General features: G+C 42.6%; 1 protein-coding gene across 2 annotated transcripts in view; it reads right to left on the bottom strand.

Moving 5' to 3' along the window:
- The window catches only part of nlgn1 (neuroligin 1), a gene marked incomplete at its 3' end in the record, with an annotated part of 427924 nt that overhangs the window by 288884 nt on the left and 117057 nt on the right, over positions 1 to 21983 (bottom strand). Inside the window, exons 2-3 of one of the 2 annotated variants that reach the window (XM_080429709.1) lie at positions 9402 to 9461; positions 554 to 706 (exon numbers count right to left, since the gene is read on the bottom strand). In XM_080429709.1, coding sequence (XP_080285835.1) covers positions 554 to 706; positions 9402 to 9461 — 213 coding nt within the window. The remainder of the gene's footprint in view (positions 1 to 553; positions 707 to 9401; positions 9462 to 21983) is intronic. The other variant, XM_080429710.1, reaches the window with a different exon arrangement.

Here is a 21983-nt window from a genome sequence, read left to right as displayed (position 1 = left end):
GATGATGTCGGGGAGAGGCCGACAGAAAAACCAAGTTTGAACCTTTAACTTGGAGCTTTTATCGGACTACAGTCAGCAAAGGGAGTGGATTCAGAAGAAAGGGACACCGCAGCCAAAATTCCGAGTTTTGACTTGAGCTCTGTATGTGTTAAACCAACACTCCCGGATTTGACTGCATACACAAAGGCAACTGGGAATAGATAAAGAAAGCGGGGAGATGTTTGAAATTGCATTATCAAGGTCAATATCTGAGCCATCAAAGCGCAGAACGAAAAGGAAGACAGCTTGAAACAGAAAGCAAAGAAAGGTCTGACCTAAATTCCAATTTCGAGCATTCAAATCTGAATCTCGCACCGTGATCAGCAACACCACAGGAGATTCAAAACAACAACAGCAGCAACATACAAACAAACCCAAACGAGGGACAGTGGAGATAGAAAGAAAGGTCTCCGCGTCTTTGACCATCTCTCAACTTTGATGCCGTGTGTGAGGCAACCAGTCTGGTATAGTAGAAAAAGCAGTTGCCACATCAGCCTGGCAAAGTGACCCTTACCTAGGACGCCCAGCCGGTAGTTGACAGTCATCACGATGACATTGCCATAGCTGGCCAGGATGCTGCCGTCAAACATATTCCCCGTTCCTTCCATGTAGGAGCCCCCGTGGATGAAAACCATCACGGGCTTGGGGCTGCCACTCTCCCGGATGTCTGAGGGTGGAGGGAGGGAGGGAGGGAGTCAGTGGGGGGGAGGTGGGGGGGTGTTAGGAGCGGGGAGGGGAGGGAAGGGAAGGGAAGGAGGAGAAGGTGAAGTGAGAAAAAGGACTGATTAGACCACAGATTGAACATGACAGCTGCAGATGCAATCTCAATACTTTAGGGGGCTTTGGCCTCTCAAATGTTTTTTTTGTAAGTAATCTTGGCATATTGGCTTTTTCAGCTTTGCGACAGGGTGTTAGTTGGAAGCGTCAAACCACTCATTTTGTCATGTGAAGGCGGATGACATGTCCCTGGGTGATTGGAAAACACTGTTACTTTTTTTAATTTCACACAGGTATTGATAAAATGGGATACTTAATGGAGCGAGTTTTAATTTTCGTTTCAGTCAATGAAATGTCAAACATTCAGGGGTGCGCAATTGAAATTGTCATTCCATTCGGAGGCAAAAGTCATTTGAGTAATTTAGTGCAAAAATCAGTGTATTGCATTTGACATTTTTATAGAGACAGGGGTAGCCATGCTAAAACTTTTAATTTGATGGTGAATATTTAAGGGTTGTTTAAGGGGTTGTTTAGCTGTCAAAAAACGCATCCTTGATTTTGTAGCTCGCTGGAAAGCTATTGGCTATAATTGGTCAATCAAGACGAGACACTTTCCTTTGATGGATTTGGTATAAGAGGCAATGAAGGGAGTTAAGTAACTATTGCTAATCCCGGCTAAACCTTTACATCTGTGTAAACACTGATAATTAGGAGTCTCTATTGAAGGTTATATACTGTATATTTACACGGTTATTTTCCGGGTTTGTTACCTTTTTGGGGTGTTTTTGTTACTTTAATGCGTTTAATTCTGTTAATTTGGTACAAAAATGTACTCCATGAAGTGCATATGTCGGAGGTTTTTTCTTTTTTTTTGATGAGTTTGTGATGGGTGCTCGTCATTTCTCCTGGGTGATTTAGCCCCGAGGCACCCACAGTATCGGCACCCTTGTGTCTGTGTGTGCGTGTGCGTGTGTGTGTGTGTGTGTGTATGTGTGTATATATCAGGACAACATACTGTTGAATGTCAGGCCTCTCTACATGGAAACAAAGTAATGTACATTATGTCATTTAGCAGACGTTTTTACATCAATTACTGACCATAAAGGAGCTATACAGTTCTCTCTAACACATAGACGGTGGATTATACGAGTGAGGAGGATTAGGAAAAATACTGGACGCTTTTGTAGTATATATACCGCACCGCATTTTTCCTTTCATCTTTACGTATACTGTATGCCAGAGACGAGAGCTTTTCATCTTGGGTGCTGCTAACTATCTCCATCTGAACGGAGCATTCAGCCCATTGATGTTTGCTGTTGAGGGACAACAGGGTCCACAGAGAGATCAGCGATTCTACAGGGATTAAAATTTAACTAGGCGAGGAAATAAGACAACCATTCCCATCCTGAAAAAAAAGAAAAAGAAATCTCTAGTTTTTTTGAGAATTTATTATTTTATTGTTTTCTCGCTAAGTTGAGCGAGGGAGTGATAGAGAAAGAGTGAGAGAGCTACAGTAGAGAAAAAGGGACATAATTACGTGTTTGTTTGTGTTCATGTTTTGAGTGTGTGTGTACGAGAGGAGCAAGATGTTTTAACCCATTAAGACCGGGAACGCAACTGTGTAATTTTTTTGATTTCTTTGGGCTTTTCAAAAATATCAGATATACAAGCTCATAGCGCGGCACCGAGTGCCGCACTATGAGCTTGTAGATCTGCTATTTTTGAGGGAAAAAAAGTTGTGAAAATGTGTGCAAAGGTATACATTTTTAACTCAAATCTTTGCTTCTGGGGGTCCCCGGAGGAAAATATTTTCAGATGGGGGGTCCGTGGCCAAATACATGTCATTTTGGGGGTCCTTGATATGAAAAAGTCTGAGAACCACGATATTACAGCAACATACGTTTTTTTTTTTTTAAAGTTAGTATTTAAAGACATTTTGTAGAATCCCCAGAAGCTAATATTTGAGTTTAAAATGTTTGCTTTAAAAATATATATATACTATATTCAAAGATTTGCACACATTTTCACGATTTAAAAAAAATAGCAGATCTACAAGCTACGAGCTTGTATGTCTGCTATTTTTTAATAGCCCAAAGAAATCTTAAAAATGACACAGATGCGTTTCCCGGTCTCAATGATTTAATGGATTGCGAGGACTCGCCTACATTGCACTGTTCTGCTCTTAGGTCTGTGGTTGAGTGCTTTTTCTCCGTGTGCATACAGAAAGAGAGAGAGAGAACATGAGGACAACGGAAAGATAGCACGGTGAACATTGTTGACGACAGTCTAAATGTCATCCGTGCAGAACGCGTTGTGCCCATGAGGAAATCTGTTTAAATCTCTCAGACACAACAAAAGAGAAACGGAGGGGAGTCTGGGGGAAAAGAGACTGTTATCTTTTCCTCTCGTCGCATCGGTTCTAAGCAGGGATTTGATATTAGACTCATGTGGCCGCTGGGTAGAGGGCGGTCTGATTTGGTACCATACACAGTAAAATCCTCAGTGTTAATTTACAGCTGTGGAAAAAAGTACTCACATTTTCTATTCTTTAAGTAAAAGTATCAATACTGCAATGTAGAAATGCTCTGTTACAAGTAAAAGGCCTTCGCTCAAAGTGTTACTTGAGTAAAAGTACAAAAGTATTGGCATCAAAATGTACTTAAAGTACCAAAAGTAAAAGTACCACTTTAGCCCTGTTTTATATATAGGCTGTTTGAAAATAGCCGATCTGCAAGCTCACAACGCGTCGCGATGCGACGCGTTGTGAGATTGCAGATCGGCTATTTTCAAACAGCCTATATATAAAACAGGGCTAAAGTGGTTAATGTATGTTTTATAATGTAATCATTTATATCTGCAAAGTAACTAGTACCTAAAGTTTTCAAATAATTGTAGTGGAGCAAAAGTACAATATTTGCCTCTGAGATGTAGTGCAGTAGAAGTAAAAGTATTGAACATTGGAAATACTCCAGCAAAGTAAAAGTACCTAAAAACTGTACTTAAGTACTTAAGGAGTAAATGTACTTAATTACTTTACACCATCCATACGGGTCCAGTTGGCTACATTTGAGTTCAATAAACAGTGAGGATTTTTACTGTGTACACGTACAGTACTGTGTAAGTGCTTGTTTGTCCTGTATCTTTATATGTCTGCAGTGCTCATTACGGCACATCACTTCTTTCCTCTGTCCTTTGCGGTTGTTGTTGTGCTGTTGTGTTGTGTTGTCCCAATGTTCTTTGTGTGGCCCGCTTCCCAGCAGGCAGTGGGGCAGCGTGTATAGTGGCATGTCATAACTCTCCTCTGGAATGCTTCCACATGCCACTGACAAAAAAGGTCAGGAGATTGGATGCGTGCGTGTGTGTGTGTCTCACAGAGGGTGGGTGGGTGGCGGTGGGGTGGAGGTGTTTGTGGTTTGGACACAAGGCTTTTTGCAGTGACAGATAATGACAAAATGGCTGGCCCGCTCGACAAAGAGAAGAGGAAAGGACATGAGAGGAGAGGAACGATATCCGTTGAACACTGATTCAACCAAGAGGTGCAGTAAGTGATATTGTTTCGTTAAAACAGTGTTAAATAGCTCAATATTTTGATAATAATCATTGATATAGAGTGTTTGTTCATTAACAGGGGTCTCCCAGTCTCTCCAACTCTTTGGTAAACAGAAATGCCATGAGAGAGAACTCGCACAGCACGATAAACAAGACGAACTGGAAGTGACGACACAAAGAAATGAGCAAACAGCATTTGAACTGGAACACTGTAGAACTGAGGCAGGGTACTCTCTCCTGATTGGATGAAACCGGTGACCCACCTGATAATGTATATATTCTGATTATTAAAGAGGTGGAGAGATGAGGAGACCCTGTTACTGAACAAACACTCTATAGCAATGATTACAGTATAATAATGTAGAGCTTTCATTTTTTCACAAACAAAACTGTTTAAACCAAAAAAATATCACTCATACTACCTTTAAATAGAAGGTAATAGGCTCTATGTACCTTACTTCCTTACTTCCTTCACAGGTGTTACCAATGATACTAATGAAGGCTCTGTGCCATTCTGGTCAAACAGAGTCAGGGTGCTGATATTGTACAAGTTGGCTCACTGGAAACACTCTGCTACACCAGTGGGTCTTTAAGTGTGGCCCCTTACGGGCGTGTAACTCTGAGAGTGTACAAATGGAACCAAATGGACTTGCAAGGGTCCATTTGGTTCCATTTGTACACTCTCAGAGTAATGGGGGTCCTTGAAATCAAAAAGTGTGAGAACCACTGTGCTACACTAAATGGAACAGAGCCTTCATTAGTATCATTGGTAACACCTGTTAAGGAATTAAGGAAGGGGCCTAATTTCTTTCCAATATGGCTGCTGTGCATAGAGCCTTTTATGACAGTGATAGTGATGATGCTGGTGGTGGTCATCACGTTGGTACAAAACATGACAAAGACGTATGACGATGACCACAGTGGTGACAACAATGGCCGTTAAACTGCGAGAGCAGATGTTGACGTACACACACGGGTGATGAAAACGACCTTTTTCGGCATCGTGAGCTTGTATAAATGGTTAATCGAAGACATGCAGTTGTTTCTTATCACGGGAACGATTCACTAGGGTGGAATTAATGGGCGCCACTAGATATCATAATTACACCGCCCCATATTTGGTGTTTTTCTTTGTGATATTGTCTTCTGCTCGAGGCAATTTGAGGGTGAGGTCAGTCTTCTTTTCGATAGCAAAGATGTAATTATCGGGACCTCCGAGGGTCCGCCGGGAGTTTCACATGGAGTGAGATGAAAGTACGTCGGTTTCAAGGAGAGGTTATGCGATTTAAAAACCTGCGGGGTGATTTGGACGCTTCTGCTCCCCCACGTTACCACCACGGTTTGCCTGCACATACAGCAGGTTGTCAGGCGAAGGTGCCATGTGTGAGCATGAAGTCTGCAGCTTGTTGCTGCCTCCGAGATGAGCTTGCGTGATCAAAAGGATTCGGCTTCATTCGATTCCTCAGAGCAAACCCCCTGAAAGATGCCTCCAGGCTGTTTCTACAGTACCTAACAGTATGTGCTGTCACTCTGCTATAGTGTAGAGACGGTTAACTCTGTGGACACATGTTTTTTTTTCTCATTGTCTTCAAAGTACACAGTAGGATCCTCAGTGCTAATCTAACTGTACAAAATGGAACCGGATTGGCGCTTGTATGGGTCCAATTGGTTTCTTGTGTACACCTGCAGAGTTAAAAATCGATAAATTAGCAGTGGTGTACAGTAAGTACATTTACTCAAGTACTGTACTTAAGTAGAATTTTTAGGGTACTTTTACTTCACTGGAGTATTTCCAATTGTCTATACTTTTACTTCTACTCCACTACATCTCAGAGGCAAATATTGTACTTCTACTCCACTACAATTATTTGAAAACTTTAGTTACTAGTTACTTTTCAAATATAAATGATCATTATAAAACATGCATTAACCACTTCAGCCCTATTTTATACCTAGACTATTTTCAAACATTTTAGTACTTTTATCTTTGGTACTTTAAGTACATTTTGATTCCAATACTTTTGTACTTTTACTCAAGTACATTTTGAATGCAGGACTTTTACTTGCAACAGAGTACTTCTACATTGCAGTATTGATACTTTTACTTAAGTAAAACATTTGAGTCCTTTTTCCACCACTGTAAATTAGCACTGAGAATTGTACTGTATACGCTGTATACTCTGCTGCACAAGCTTCCCAGGACAAGGGGCCCAAATTAAAAATAAATGCAAAGGCTTTGCTGACAGCTTCCTAATCCTAAAGCGACAATTTAAATCCTGCCAGATCTTGACACTTGACAGATACATTAAATATTTACTGTAGCGTGCATGACAGCAGGTATTCTTCTGTCTTGTACATTCAAACACAATTAAGTCCTCGCGTTCATCAAAAAGGAATAATGTGCTTCACTTCTATAGACGCTTGGGTGCTTGTTTGTTCATATTATTGTTGTTTTATCACTGTTACTATGCCGCTATAATGTCCAGAGAGCCCGACAAAAATATGAATCTTGTGAAAAGTAGTAAACTAAGCTTGTCCTTCCAGGCATTTTTCCTGTGCAGAGTACTGTATAGTTGATGTTAAGCAGAAATGGGGGGTTGGCTCAAAGTTAGAGAAACTTGTTTGTTTAAAAAAAAAAAGGAAAGAAAAACAGGGCCGAGAGAATTCTGGATGCAGATAAGTAAAACTTTTCCAAGTCGATGCTCTTTATGGCGCTCTACTCAGCTCTTCTCTCTCGCTGTACTCCGGGGTTGTCTTCGCACGATCAGCAGAATCCCTCTCCTCCTCCTCCTACCCTCCATAGCAAAGAGAACCACATCATCCACGCCGTATGGGCAGATTAATGTGGCACAGGTGTGTGCAGCAATAGTACAACATTTCAAGGAGCCCAGGAAAAGCCTTAGCGCCATAGATATGACGGCTCACGACATCGGCTCTTGTTCATATATCCACATCAACGGTATCCACCGTACGTACAGTATAGTTGATTTGCAGGCCCGAAAAGAAACTGCAACTCTGCATCTGGCAAATCCTCAGCTCTCAGGGATGTGGTGTGGTTTTACATCTCTATATTCCCCGGGCGTACAAACACGAGATTCATCAGACCAGTGGTTGTCAAACTTTTTCACGTCAAAGACCTCCGGATTAATTATGTATTTGGCCGCGGACCACGAGGTAAGGGGCCAAAATAGCTGATCTACAAGTTCACAACGCATCACATTGCAACACGTTGGGAGCTTATAGATCTGCTTGCTGCTGCGTGCGTGCGTGCGTGTGTGCACGTGCGTGCGTGCATGAGTGTGTGAGTATGTGAGTGCATGTGTTCATGAGCGGATATATGGATATTATGTGACATTGTGCCTGTGTGTTTATGACAGGGTTTGGGGGCATGTGTGTGTGTGTGTGTGCGTGCGCGCTAGCCGCATGCATGCGTTCCCAGGAAAACAACACGATGGCTCAGATCAAAGCGAGCCGACTGGTTGCGAGTGTTATTTGGATGTAATTGCTGTTTACTTCATCACATTATACAGTAGCGGTACCTTATTAAGACTTTCTGCCTGTCATTAAAGTTCTACCACTGCGGCCTTAAGGGAATTATGACTGCATCTCAGGGTTTTTTATCAAGGACATTTTTATTCATAATATGACTTTTTCAAAGGGCTGTTTGTTTATGAAAAACTCAATTTTGGCTCGTCTCTTTTTGTAGTATTGGGGCTTTAATGGGTTTGCGGCAAATTGTCACGGGGACGGTTCATTTACTGCTTCAGCCCTTCAACCTTCATCAGTGTCCACTGGGTGTGTGAGCAATCATGGCTCCAAAATGTCTGTTTTAGATAGATTAAAGAAAAAGATGTATTCTTTGTCAGTGTGAAGAGGGTTTTTGTTTTGCTTTAGTTTGTTTTAATGAATTTATTTCAGGCTGACCGTTTAATCACCACTTGTTTGCGACGGAAATAAAGTGACTGAAATGTATGAGGAAATGCTTAAAGGTCATGGGCATATATTGACTGATTCATTTTCTATTGGAATTGTTTTGTTTTGTTTAATTTCTTTTTTTGTTGCCACGAACAGACAAACACACGGTCTGAATAAAATAAAGGAATCAACAGTTTTAGAATCCCAACACTGTGAAGCATTCTGCACCGTGTACTGGTGAGAGTTGACATTCTCTCCCTGGCATGGAAAACACCCAGTCACCCCTTTGGAGAACGATGAGAGAAACTAACATAATTGGGAGCATTTATCATCCAATATCATTATGTTTAGTCACGTGAATGAAATTAACACCAGTAATATCTAATGGTAGATGTCGGCTAAGTTGTAATTTATCGGTTACACTTTTTCTAATAATGCAATTTCGCCGGCGTAGAAATGAAATTCACGGTTGGAGAGTCATTAATTGTTGGTTTTACTTTGTTGGTGTAAAATGATCATCGTTCGCACTCTGCTGGAGATGAAACCATGCCAGAAGACATTGTTTCTCCCCCAGGGCAACTATGAATAAAACGCATTGTCTGCCCGACAGCAACGATGTGTCGTTTTCCTTTATTTTGACCATACCCACATCACATATGAAGGTCACTGGTTTGACACCCCCAACAATAACGATTTAAGAGTTAGCATGGATGAGAGGAAGCCAATATTGGTCACCTTGTATAGGTCTTTTCATCATAATTAGTTTTTTTTTTGGAAAAGAGAATTGAAAAACCATGCAAAAATGTGTTAAGGAATTGGCTGAAAGGGTTAATAGTTCTGCTAGTGGGATGCAACATGTAGAAAAGTAAAGACAAATTAAAGAAAAACAGCAAATTCAAGCATGAAAACCTAAAAGTTAGGTTATTAATCTATATCAACGAAGGTGGGAAGACATGTAAACATACTTCTAAAGACATCAAGCCAAAAAAGGACAAAACACATCCAGCCCAAAAAAGAGTTTTTACGGGTAAAAGAGCAAAAAGAAAATCTCCACCACTTTCAAAAAAAGGACAAGAAATGGTAAGAAAATCAAAGAAGAAAAAAATTGGAGGAGGAAGTAGAAAAGGGCAGGTTTGGTTTCCCTTTGTCATGCAAATCAGATTGGCATCGGAAAAAAATACCTTCATCGTCCGTGCGGTCACTATCACCTAAATCATCAGTGTGTTTCTTTGTAAGGGGACCTATAGGGACCAAGAAGGAGAAGTTGGAGGAAAACAGGACAATAAAGAAACACACACAGCATTTTCAAAAGATGCTCTGAAAAGATTCAGGAATGTCTATCACTTCACCCCCCTCCCCCTCCCCCCTTGGGAAAAATGCTGTAAGAGGGAGAGCGGGTGATAATTAAGACACTGTACTGTCCATTTCAACATGTAGCACAGCGCAGTGGTGGAAAGCAACTAAGTACATTTACTCAAGTACTGTACTTAAGTAGCCTACTATTTTGAGGTATTTGTTTTCTACTTTACTGGAGTATTTCCAGTTTTCAGTACTTTTACTTCTACTCCACTACATTTCAGAAGCAAATATTGTACTTTTACTCCACTACAATTATTTGAAAACTTAGTTACTAGTTACTTTCCAGATATAAATTATGATATTATGAAACATACATTAACCACTTTAGCCCTATTTTATACATAGGCTATTTGACAATAGCCGATCTACAAGCTCACAACGCGTCACATCGCGACGCGTTGTGAGCTTGTAGATCTGATATTTTCAAACATTTTAGTACTTTTACTTTTGATACTTTAAGTACATTGTTATGCTAATACTGTTGTACCTTTACTCAAGTAAATCTTTAATTCTGGACTTTTACTTGAAACGAAGTATTTCTATATTGCAGTATTGGTACTTTTACTTAAGTAGAAATCATTTGAGTACTTTTTCCACCACTGGCACAGCGCAACTGTAGTATGGTATCAAGTCACTTAAGACAGTTAGAGAAGCAAGAAAAGAAGATTTTTTTCCTTTGTATTTCTTTCTTTTTGAAAAAAAGAAAAGATCAAAAATATGTCAGTATTGCTGCTGACAATGGAAGAATTAGCTCAGGTCGCGGCTCTTGGGAACAAAAGACCGTGGGGAATCAAAGCATATAATACTGTCAACCAGTGATAGCAGCGATAATGTCTGCATCATTATAATATAAGATAATCACTGTAAGCTGTGAAAATGTTGCTGTAAAAAAAATAATGAAAACCATAGCAGTGATAGTTAGAGAGCATATAACTGCAACATCAGAAACCTGTGACAAAATCCCCCTGTTGCACCTTCTGACACCCACGTGAGTGTGTGTGGGCATGTGCCTCCACACAGGCACATATTGACACGCACACGCGCGCACGCACACACACACAAACACACACGCGCGCGCGAGCGCACGACTTCATGCATACTGTAGATTGTACTGCGGGGGTGGTTACTGCGAAACATCATTGTGCGGACGGGTAGCCTAGGTTTGAGAATTTTAATGAGAGAGAAAGGGGAGCGAGAGAGAGAGAGAGGGAGGGAGAGAGAGCGAGAGAGAGAGAAAGAGAGAGAGAGCCCTTAGCATACCGAGGGAGATGAGAAGATATAGTGGAAGAGGAAGAGGAGGGGGGGAGGGGTGGAATGGGCCGGGATTTGATACGTTTTGCTTTCATTTCCCAAACTATTATCCAATTTCTGTCTCTCTCTCTCTTTGCAAAATAAAGTCGTTTCCATTTCAGAATTATATGCGGGATTTGAAGCACCATGCATCCGGAATCCAGTGGGTTTTCCCAGTCAGTGGTTGCACTTTGGAAAGATTTAGGATCATTTCACTGTGGTGCGTTGCCACGTTTTACTTTGATTATTATAATCAAAGCGTCGTTTCACGTCCTCCGAACAGCTTGGGCAACATCAATCCCATTTAACCACTTAAACCCTATATTGACAGGAGTCCCCCAGGGATCTATGCTAGCCCCCCCCCCCTCCTTTTTCCCCACTCAACCAAATATCATCGCCAAAAATAGCTACAAGCTAAGCTTGCTGATCTGCTATTTTCCCCAAATGTTTGCCCCGGAATAGGGACGCTAGGGGTTTAAGTGGCTGCTTGTCACAAGATTGTTTACAGACACATTTATGACAGAAGAGATTGATGTCTCAGACCATTTCAAAGACATTAGGCAGACAGGGGGGGATTTAGTCAGAGGCTTCTGCTGTAAAACACAACAAAACATCATTTATATTCCACATTTCATTTATATCATATATAGATCGTTTGACACAGTAAAAACAGTACATAGTTGTACGTAGAATAACAGAGTCAGACGTAGACTTAACATACAGACATGTAACATACTGTTAGCCTACATACAAACATATATATTCATTCATTCACTCACACAACACAGACATAAACTGAACATGCACAGCTTTGATGAACATAGATACACACATGCAAAAAGGGAATGGAGAAGGGAAGTCATTAGTTACCGCGCGCACGCACACACACACACACACGCACACGCACACACACACACACACACACACACACACACACACACACACACACACACACACACACAGAAGCGTAGGCTCGCCTGTCCAAACTGGGATTTGATCCTGCCAGTCACAGAGTGGCAGATAACCTTTAAATGAATTATCGTACAGCCGCTTCTCGTTTATCATCTCAACATTGGAATATCTCTTTGTCTGCACACACATACGCACACACACGCACACACACGCACACACACGTAGTGTACACAAGGGTGACTTTAGGTCCTTATAAAACCGTGGACTGTGACGAATAAATGGTCTGACAACGTGTCACGGATATTCTAGTGGTGGAAAAAGTACTCAGATGTTTTACTTGAGTAAAAGTATCAATACTGCAATGTAGAAGTACTCTGTTAGAAGTAAAAGTCCGGAATAAAAAATGGTAGAGGTAGAGAAGAGCAGACCTACAAGCTCACAACGTGGCGTGGAAGCCATGAATTGGGCGTTGTACGGTGTGTGTTTTCTGACAAAAGGTTATCTGGGATATCAGGAGAAAAAACAATGGGTACGAGACAGCGAACCCCATCAGAATCACACACACACACACACACACACACACACACACACACACACACACACACACACACACACACACACACACACACACACACACACACACACACACACACACACACACACACACACACACACACACACACACACACACAGGCAGTGACAGCAATCACATGTCAGTTGTAAACTATCTGCTGACAGGGGTTCCTGGCCCCTCCTCACCCCAAACTCCCCCTCACCTGTCACGTTGTGTCAGTATGTATAGGTGCATCGTGGGCGCACGTGTGTGTGTGTGTGTGTGTGTGTGTGTGTGTGTGTGTGTGTGTGTGTGTCAACATGCATGGGTGTGCTGTTTGTACTCATTGACACGAAGAGGGTCACAGCTGGCTGGAGGCCTATTTAATGATTAGGAACACAGAAAACGGTGGCTTTGTTCTTTCGTTCGTTGCTCTCTCTCCCTCTCTCCCTCTCTCCCCCCCCTCTCTCCCTCTCTCTCCCCCCATCTCTCTCTCCATTCAAATGACTTTCTTACTTTCTCCCCATGTTTTCTCTTTCCACTGCCTCCATCCTTTCACTCACTATTATCTCCGTCCCCCAGAGCCTTCTATTAGAGCCGTAAAGTGCCGTAAACTTCCGGTTCAGGGCTTTGTCACTGTTCGGCAGCTACTCGGACTGGCCCGATGAAGTGAACGGAGGTGACGCAACCCTCCTTATATGGCTCTGCCATCCCCTAGTCCACCTGTTTATCGTCTCTGTCGGTTGGAAACCACATATGTCCAAAACTCCTACTTTTCGGGATTCAAATTAAAAAGCATCTAAAGTAGCAGATCCACAAGCTCGAAACGCGTCACTTCGTGCCGCGTTTCGAGCTTGTGGATCTGCTACTTTAGACGCTTTCGTGTGACGCTATAGTATGATCAAGTAGGGCGTTAAATTACAAAAAAAACAGCGAAGATATCAGGTGAAAACATTGGATAGAGCGAGACCTTTTCAGGAAACGGAAAACTGTGTTCAAAATGGAGGCAATGTAGTTGTTATTTTAATACTTTTCATTGGTTAAAATGGTTATAAAACCCCACAGACTAGACAACCAACCACTTGCACTGTTGCAATGCATTGCGAGCTTGTAGATTGGCTATTTTTTTTGTACACAATTGCACAAACAGCGGCGGTACGTTGTATAACGATTATTTAGTTTTTCTACAAGGCAGTGTGGTCTGAGAGGAAGACGATGATAAATGATCAGACACTTTCCTCTTCCCTTGCTCCTTCCTCCCCCTCCCCTCCCCTTTTCAGGTAAAGCTCCTTTCATACTCCCCCCCCACACCTCTCTCTCTCTCTCTGCATCCATCAGTATTGATTGTGTTCATCTGTGAGCGATCAGAGGAGGCTTCATGCTCTGACACTATTCAGTAGGTCTGGATGGAACTAGAAACCAGCCAGCCGGAAGGGTAGTAGAACAGTGTTGCCAGATTTCTTACGAGACAAATAAGCCAGTGGTTCTCAAACTTTTTGTCGAGGATCCCCAAAAATGATATGTATTTGGCTGCGGACCCCCATCTCAAAAATATGTTGTGCCAAGGATTGCCAGGGAGTGCCAAAATAGCAGATCTACAAGCTCATAGCGTGGCACGGTGCCATGATATGAGCTGTTATATCTGCTATTTTTGAATAGTATAAAATACTATTCAACTATAGAATAAAATATGATATATAAAACCCTGGCCCAAAATATTTCCGTAGGGTTGGTCTGTGGACAAATACATATTAATCTGGGGGGTCCTTGCCATGAAAGAACCACTGGTTATCAACAACATATTATGAAACAAGCCCAATATCACACAAGCCCCCCCCCCCCAAAAAACAAAACAAAAACAAAAACAGAACCACCAATATTTACAAGCTATACTTTACATAAAAAAACTTTACACACACACACAAACACACACCGCAACCACCAATATTTACAAACTACTTCACAGGAAAAAAAACAAGCCCAAAGTCGCTTATAATAAGCGGACATGGCAACACTTGAACGAACACACACACACACACACACACACACCGCAACCACCAATATTTACAAGTTACTTTACAGAAAAAAAAACAAGCCCAAAGTCGCTTGTAATAAGCGGACAAGGCAACACTGGTAGTGAACGAACACACACACACACACACACACACACACACACACACACACACACACACACACACACACACACACACACACACACACACACACACACACACACACGCACACACACACACGGTCAACCCCTCAGGCTCTCTCGGGTGGATGAGGTAATTATTGCTGTGAGAGTCCCGTGCATCGACCGCAGATCCAGCAGCAGATCTATCCATACATACATATTGCTGCTCAAACGCATCAGTCAAGGGCAGAGAGTCTGGCAACCAAACACCAAGGCTTTAATCAATCACCATCATGTGCATTTTAACCCATTAAGACCCACATGAGGCCCATTTCTAAACCAGTAGTTCTCAAAGTGCGGTCAGGGGGGGATACCAGGGGGTCCCCAGCAAAATGTGTTGATATTGCGTAATACAATCATTTTAATCACTTTAACCATATTCTATGCTTTGGCTATTCCAAAATAGCAGATCTACAAGCTCATAGCGTGGCACAGAGTGCCACACTATGAGCTTAGATCTGCTATTTCTTGAAAAATCCATGGCACAAAATATTTTTGAGATGGGGGGGGGGGGGGGGGGGTCCGCAGTCAAAATACATATCATTTTGGCGGTCCTTGACATTAAAAAGTTCGAGAACCACTGTTCTAGACCAGTAATTCTCAATCGCATCTGTGTGCGCGCGTGTGTGTGTGTGTGTGTGTGTGTGTGTGTGTGTGTGTGTGTGTGTGTGTGTGTGTGTGTGTGCGTGCGTGCGGTGCGTGTGTAAACGTGCAGACAAAGAGATATTCCGATGTTGAAGGACCCCCAAATGTATGTATATTTGGCTTCGCCGGACCCCCGTGCCAGGGGAACCCCCCCCCCCCCCCCCCCCCAGAAGAGATTTGTGTAAAAAAAATCTAAATTATTAAACATTTTCACAATTTAAAAAAAAAAATAAAAAAAATAGCAGATGTACAAGCTTGCAGCACGCCGTGAGCTTGTAGATCTACATCTACAAAAATAGCAGATCTGCTATTTTTGAGTAGCCAACACTAAAATCTAAAATGACACAGATCCTTTACCGGTTTTAATGGGTTAAAAGAGATCTAACGCAGACAGAGCCGGCTAATAAGCCAGATGTAGGCAATCCATTATTTACCTCTAATAAAATACCTTTAATAAATAATATTTCCCTCTGCGATGTAGTGGAGTATCACAAATTGGAAATACTCAAGTAAAATAAAAGTACAGTACTTGAGTAAATGTACTTATTTAATTTCCACCACTGTATGTATATGTGTGTGTGTGTGTGTGTGTGTGTGTGTGTGTGTGTGTGTGTGTGTGTGTGTGTGTGTGTGTGTGTGTGTGTGTGTACACAGTACATCGTCTCTGTTGGCTGGAAACCTCATATGTCCAAAACTGTTACTTTTCATGATTCAAATTAAAAAAAGTAGCAGATCTAGAAGCTCAAAACGTGTTTCGAGCTTCTGTACTTTTCGATGCTTTTGTGTGACGCTGTAGTATGATCAAGTAGGGCATTAATCTACAAAAAAACACAAAAACATTCAACATTTTCAATATTTAAAAAAATAGAAGATCTACAAGCTCACAGCGTGTCACTTTGTGCCGCGCCTTGAGCTTGTACATTTGCTATTTTTGAATAGCCAACATATAAATGGATAAAGTGGTTAAGATGACTGCGATGCTATTTGCTGGGGACCCCCTGGAACACCCCCAAGGACCCCTGGGGGTCGGCAGACCCCACTTTGAACCAATGCAGTACACTGTACAATATTATATTTTGTAATATTGTATCTTTCCCATGATCTCATATAATCCAAAATACTATAACTGGCCAGCATCCCTCGGGCGTGATAGAAGGCAAATAATACCACCTAAAGACAGCAGCAGAGACTTGTCAGCATAGTGCTAAAAAACAAACACATCTCAAGTAATCTTATAGATATTCGGTGTCCTGCTAAATGCCTCTTGGCAGTGCTGTGGTATTGATGGCATCTTTATGGATTCAGAAGAGTGGCCTCCTCAAAGCCATCTATCCAGGATGTTATGCTTTTAGAAATCAGCAAGGAAACAATAGGATGAATGTCTCTCATTCAAATGCTCGGCGAGACATTATTTTCCAGTAAAACCAAGGGCTTTGTCTGACCGTGAAATTCATATTCACGTTAAGTGGTATGCCTGAATCACTGGGGACTTCCAAAAAAGCTCCAGACTGGTCCCAATATTTATCATTTACATGAAGGTTTGAGTAGTGCAGGGAACACATTAAATCTATACTATGTGACACCAGAGACATACTGTACTCAATGAGCAAACCATACAGAAGAGAAAATGCAAACACGACACAGAGATATTGTTTCCATATCTTTTGTTATGCCATCATTGTGCTCTATCGTCCCCCTGGGGACCCTTGGGAACTTCCTGGAAGAACTAGATTCTCTGATCAGTTCCTTTCCGGAGGATGGCACCCCCTTCATTCTACTGGGTGACTTCAACGTGCCTACTGCAGAGAAGTATCTTCCTGTTACGTCCCTATTCTGTCTTCATTCGACCTCTCCCTGTCTCCTTCTCCTCCCACTCATGGAGCTGGTAATGTATTGGACCTTGTGTTCTCCAGAGCCTGCTCTCCCTCTAACCTCTCTGTTCCCCCCCCTACATACCTCTGACCACTATATAACCTTCTCCCTCTCTCTCTCTCTACTCTCCCGCCTAAACCTACTCACCCTCTGACCGTCACCACTCAACGTATCAACCTGAGGTCCCTAAACCCCTCCACTCTCTCGTCCTCCATACTCTCCTCTCTACCCTCCCCTCCCTGTCACCGCAACCTCATCCTTTCTCACTATCTCATCTGCGTTTGACCGTCACTGTCCCCTCTCTCTTCCAGGCCAGCACGCCCATGTCCACCGGCTCCCTTGGTTATCTGAAACACTCAGAGCCGAGCAAACACCTCTCAGGGCAGCTGAAAGGAAGCGCCGCAAGACGGAGCAACCGGATGACCTCTACCACTTTCACTCACGCCTTTCTGCCTTCTCCCTCTCACTATATCCAATGCTAAATCCTCTTTCTACCCCACACCAAGATTCCATCCTTTCCCTCTAACCCAAGGAAGCTCTTTCCCACTTGCTCCTCCCTCCTTATTAAACCCCATCCCCACACCCCCCCACCTTCATCCCTTTCAGCTGACACTTTTGTCACCTACTTTGAGAAGAAGGTTGATGACATCAGCAGCTCCTTTTCCCATCTTCCCTATAAAGAAGCTGTCTGACTCACCCAATGCTAACTCCAACATATACCTGTCCTCATTCTCTCCTCTCTCTCCAGATGAGGTCCTACAACTAGTGACCTCCACTAGACCTACCACCTGTCCTCTTGACCCCGACCCCTCCCCAATCTTCCAGACCATTGCACCTGATCTATTCATCTTCATTACCTCCATCATCAACACACCTGTAACTTCAGGCTGTGTCCCATCTGCCTTCAAGTCAGCCAGAGTAACGCCGCTCCTCAAAAAAACAACTCTTGACTCCTCAGAGAAAAACTACAGACCGGTATCACTCCTTTCCTTTCTTTCCAAAGCTCTTGAACGTGTTGTTTCCAACCAGCTTTTTCTCTGTCTCTCACAGAACGACCTGCTGGATCCCAACCAGTCAGGATTCAAACCACTCCACAAACCACTCCACAGAAACTGCACTCCTTGCAGTCACATAAGCACTACATGCTGCCAAAGGCTGCCTCCCACTCTGCAGTCCTGATTCTTCTAGACCTATCAGCAGCATTTGACACAGTGAACCACGAGCTGCTCCTGGACACACCTTGGTGACCTATAGGCATCGCTGGGACGGCGCTAAAGTGGTCCTCCTCCTACCTAACTGACTGGAAAGGTTTGCTTTCACCCCCCCCGCACTCTCCCTGTACACTAAATCTCTTGGCGCTGTCATCTCTGCTCACAATCTATCTTACCACTGCTATGCCGATGACACTCAACTGTCTCTATCCTCCCCCCCCCCCCCCTCTGCCACTCAGGTGGAAGAGCGCATCACCACATGTACTGTATGGCTGCCATCTCACAGTGGATGTCTTTTTTTTGCTATGCTATTTTTTGCTATTTTTGAATTTGAATCCTGGAAAGTAACAGTTTTGGAGATATGAGGTTTCCATCCGACAGAGTATGATGTGAGATTGGGTGGAAGGCACGTAAGATAGGATCCAGGCGGCCCAAATGTACCGTAGTACAAATGTGGAATGTGATTTATAAGAGTCTACTGTAACCTTCTGTCAGATGTGAACTCAACCAACAATCGTTATAACAGTACTCTGGATTAAATGCTCTGAGGAAAAGCCTAATTTATGCTCCGTCGCAGGACCGTGTCGGACACCGAAAATCAGTGGTGGAAAAAGTACTCGCATGTCTAAAAGTATCAATACTGCAATGTAGAAAGGTTTACAGGTAGAAGTCTGGAATTCAAAATATACTTAACTTGTGTAAAAGTACAAAAGTATTGGTATCAAAATGTACTTAAAGTACCAAAAGTAGAAAGTAGGTACTCATTATGCTGAATGTCCCATTTCAGAAGTTTTCAAATGTATAAAAATCATTTGAAAATAGCCGATCTACAAGCTCCACAATGCGACGCATTGTGAGCTTGTAGATCGTCTATTTTCAAATGGCCGAAATGTATGTAAGGCTTAAGTGGTTAATGTATGTTTTGTAATCAAAATCAAAATCTACAAACTAGTCACTAAAGTTTTCAAATAATTTCAAATAATATTTGCCTCTGAGAAGTAGTGGAGTAGAAGTAAAAGTACAGAAAATTGGAAATACCTCAACATTTGACTTAAGTATAATACTTAAGAAAATGTACTTGGTTACTTTCCGCCACTGCCGAAAATATCAGACCTACAAGCTCACAACGTGACGCATCCGCAACGCGTTGCGAGTATGAAATGGGCTTGAATCCTACTGTAGTGTGCAGAAAAACAAGGCTGGTGTAACTAACAGATTTGCTGAAAGATTATTATTTTTTTTTCATGCATGCCATGTATAATCTACAATGCCAGTTGGCATTTAACTCAGGTTACACTGGGTGGAGAGGGAGAGCGTAGGAGAGTGCCAGGGACAGCATAGTGTGTGGCTGCCTGCAAACCGAAGCAAAACTGCTTCATTGGAACAATGTTGTTGCAGCTAAGAGCGTTGCTGAAAAATATATTTTGTACATGCACGGAATATTCAACAACTACGATGCGAGTTGACATCTCCTGGTGTTATACAAGGAGCAGAAACTCCTTTAAGGAATAGCTCAGTACGTTGAGTGCGTAGGGTGTGGGCGAGAGAAAGAGAGGGAGAGAGAGAGAGAGAGAGATAGAGAGAGAGAGAGAGAGAGAGAGAGAGAGAGAGAGAGAGAGAGATAAGCCTAGATGCTGTTGTTTAGTTTCATCCCAAATACATATTTTATCATCTCCAAATGCCTAGTCTCAAGTGCTTTATGACAGTGTGAGCATTACAGTGACCATATGGTTAGAGCAGTGGTTCCCAAACCTTTTAGCTCAGGACCGAAAAAGATACATTTGACTTTTGCCCGGGACCCAGACTAGTGAAAATAGCAGATCTACAAGGTCATTTAGTTTTTTTCTAAATGGAAGACACAAAAAAAGGAGATATTTACTCACAACCCATGAAAATGTGTCCGCGACCCAAACATGGGTCCCGACCCACCAAACAGTGGGTCGGGACCCATGTTGGGCCATGTTGAAACTACTACGGTAGACTACTTCTCCACAAAGAGGGGTAATGTGGGGAATGACTCGGCTGGCAATTTATGTTGATGTTTTATCCAGCAATGTCATGGTACCCCAGAGGGAAAGGGGCTTATCCCCTTTCCCATGTGAGTATGTGTGTATTTACAGTATGTCCGAGTATTTGTTTCTCTGTTTAAAGCAGCAACACTGTTGTCCCAAACGCAATTAATAACAGCAAGCAAAACATGTGTGTCCCCCCACCAATGATGTAATCCAGGAAGATAATTCATTTCAAGTAGCCTACATTTCTGACCTTGAAAGCATGTTCGATTAGATCAATATTCTATTGATGCTCGATATGGAAAAGGTAATATTGGTATTATCCTACTGTCTATAATCCTACTGTAAATCTTACTATACATATAAGAAACATGTCCGTCATTCTGTCTGATCCAAATTTCTCCCCTCAAAGGGAGTTGACCAATTTATCTGAACTTGCACACAGGCATTGACCATTGGCATCATGAAGACGGTGACGCAGCCAATTTTTCCACTTTTTCCACTTTCCCCAAATAAGCTGTTTATTAACGTTTTTGTGAGCGGTCCTCACAGGCAATGGGATCTGCAGTTGTGGTTGCAATCCCATAGCCTGTATTGGGCAGCGGGTGGAAATGGCGGGTACTGTATATGGACTAGTTGGTATTATTTTACTTCAAAGTTACACGCAGGATGTCGTGTTGGGCTTGCTTTTTGTCCACAGCAACGCTCCTTCCTTGTTGTGTGTACAACAAAGGAGCGGAGCTGAGAGACTGAGTAAAAAAAGTGTTCATTTAACAACCTTGCGGCTTGCGGGTGCATTTGCACACTCAGAGTTACAAATCGAGAAGAATAACATCAAGGATTTTGCTGTGTAACTCTCGCTCTCTGCGAGTGGGACCAATTTAAGTTCCAAAAAGAGGATACATCTCGGAAATGGTCTGGTTAACAAGCAAAATGATAAGTTATGACAAGATTGTGAACTGTAAAGCACTTTTCTGTTACGACTGACCTCTCGTCATAGAAAAGCATTTGAGGCTCACTGAGCTCAATACAGAGATATGGGAGCCGAGAAGTACATGCTTGCAGACCATTTAGGCAAGACTGTTGCTTAAAGACGCCTTAAATTGTAGGTTTACGAGGAGTGGCATGGTCTGTGTCACCACCGATAATGGCAGATGTTTTATAAAGGTAATTGCCCGAAACGGATGTTAAAGACTACAATGTTTTGGGCACAGGTTACATCTTCAAGTCAGTAAGAAAAAGCCATTTCTCTATCTCGCGTGCGCGCGCACGCACGCACGCACGCACGCGCACGCGCACGCACGCACACGCACACACACACACACACACACACACACACACACACACACACACACACACACACACACACACACACACTCTTACAAACGGGGCCACACTGTAAAAATATGGACAGTGTCACCGTGACCTCATCCATTGGTATGTGGATCTCTATTTTTGAAGCCTCCACCACCAGTCATCATGTTGGATACATGGACGACGCCATTGTGGACCTAAGGGACCTCCAGGGGTCCTTGAGGGTGCTCCAGGGTGCTCCAGGGGGTCCTCAGCAAAATGAGTCAATATAGCAGCAAAATCAGTTTAACCACTTTAACCCTTCGAACATCAGCTATTTGAAAATAGCCGATTGTTATGACCCCGGAGGTCATCATTTCATGCTCTGCTGCCGGTGCTGCCTGACACATCCACTCCCATTA

This window comes from Gymnoscopelus braueri (assembly GCF_963280865.1).
Source record: "Gymnoscopelus braueri genome assembly, chromosome: 6".
Taxonomy (NCBI): Eukaryota; Metazoa; Chordata; class Actinopteri; order Myctophiformes; family Myctophidae; genus Gymnoscopelus; species Gymnoscopelus braueri.
Note: the sequence above shows the minus strand (reverse complement) of the source record. Positions and strands in the feature narration are given on the sequence as shown.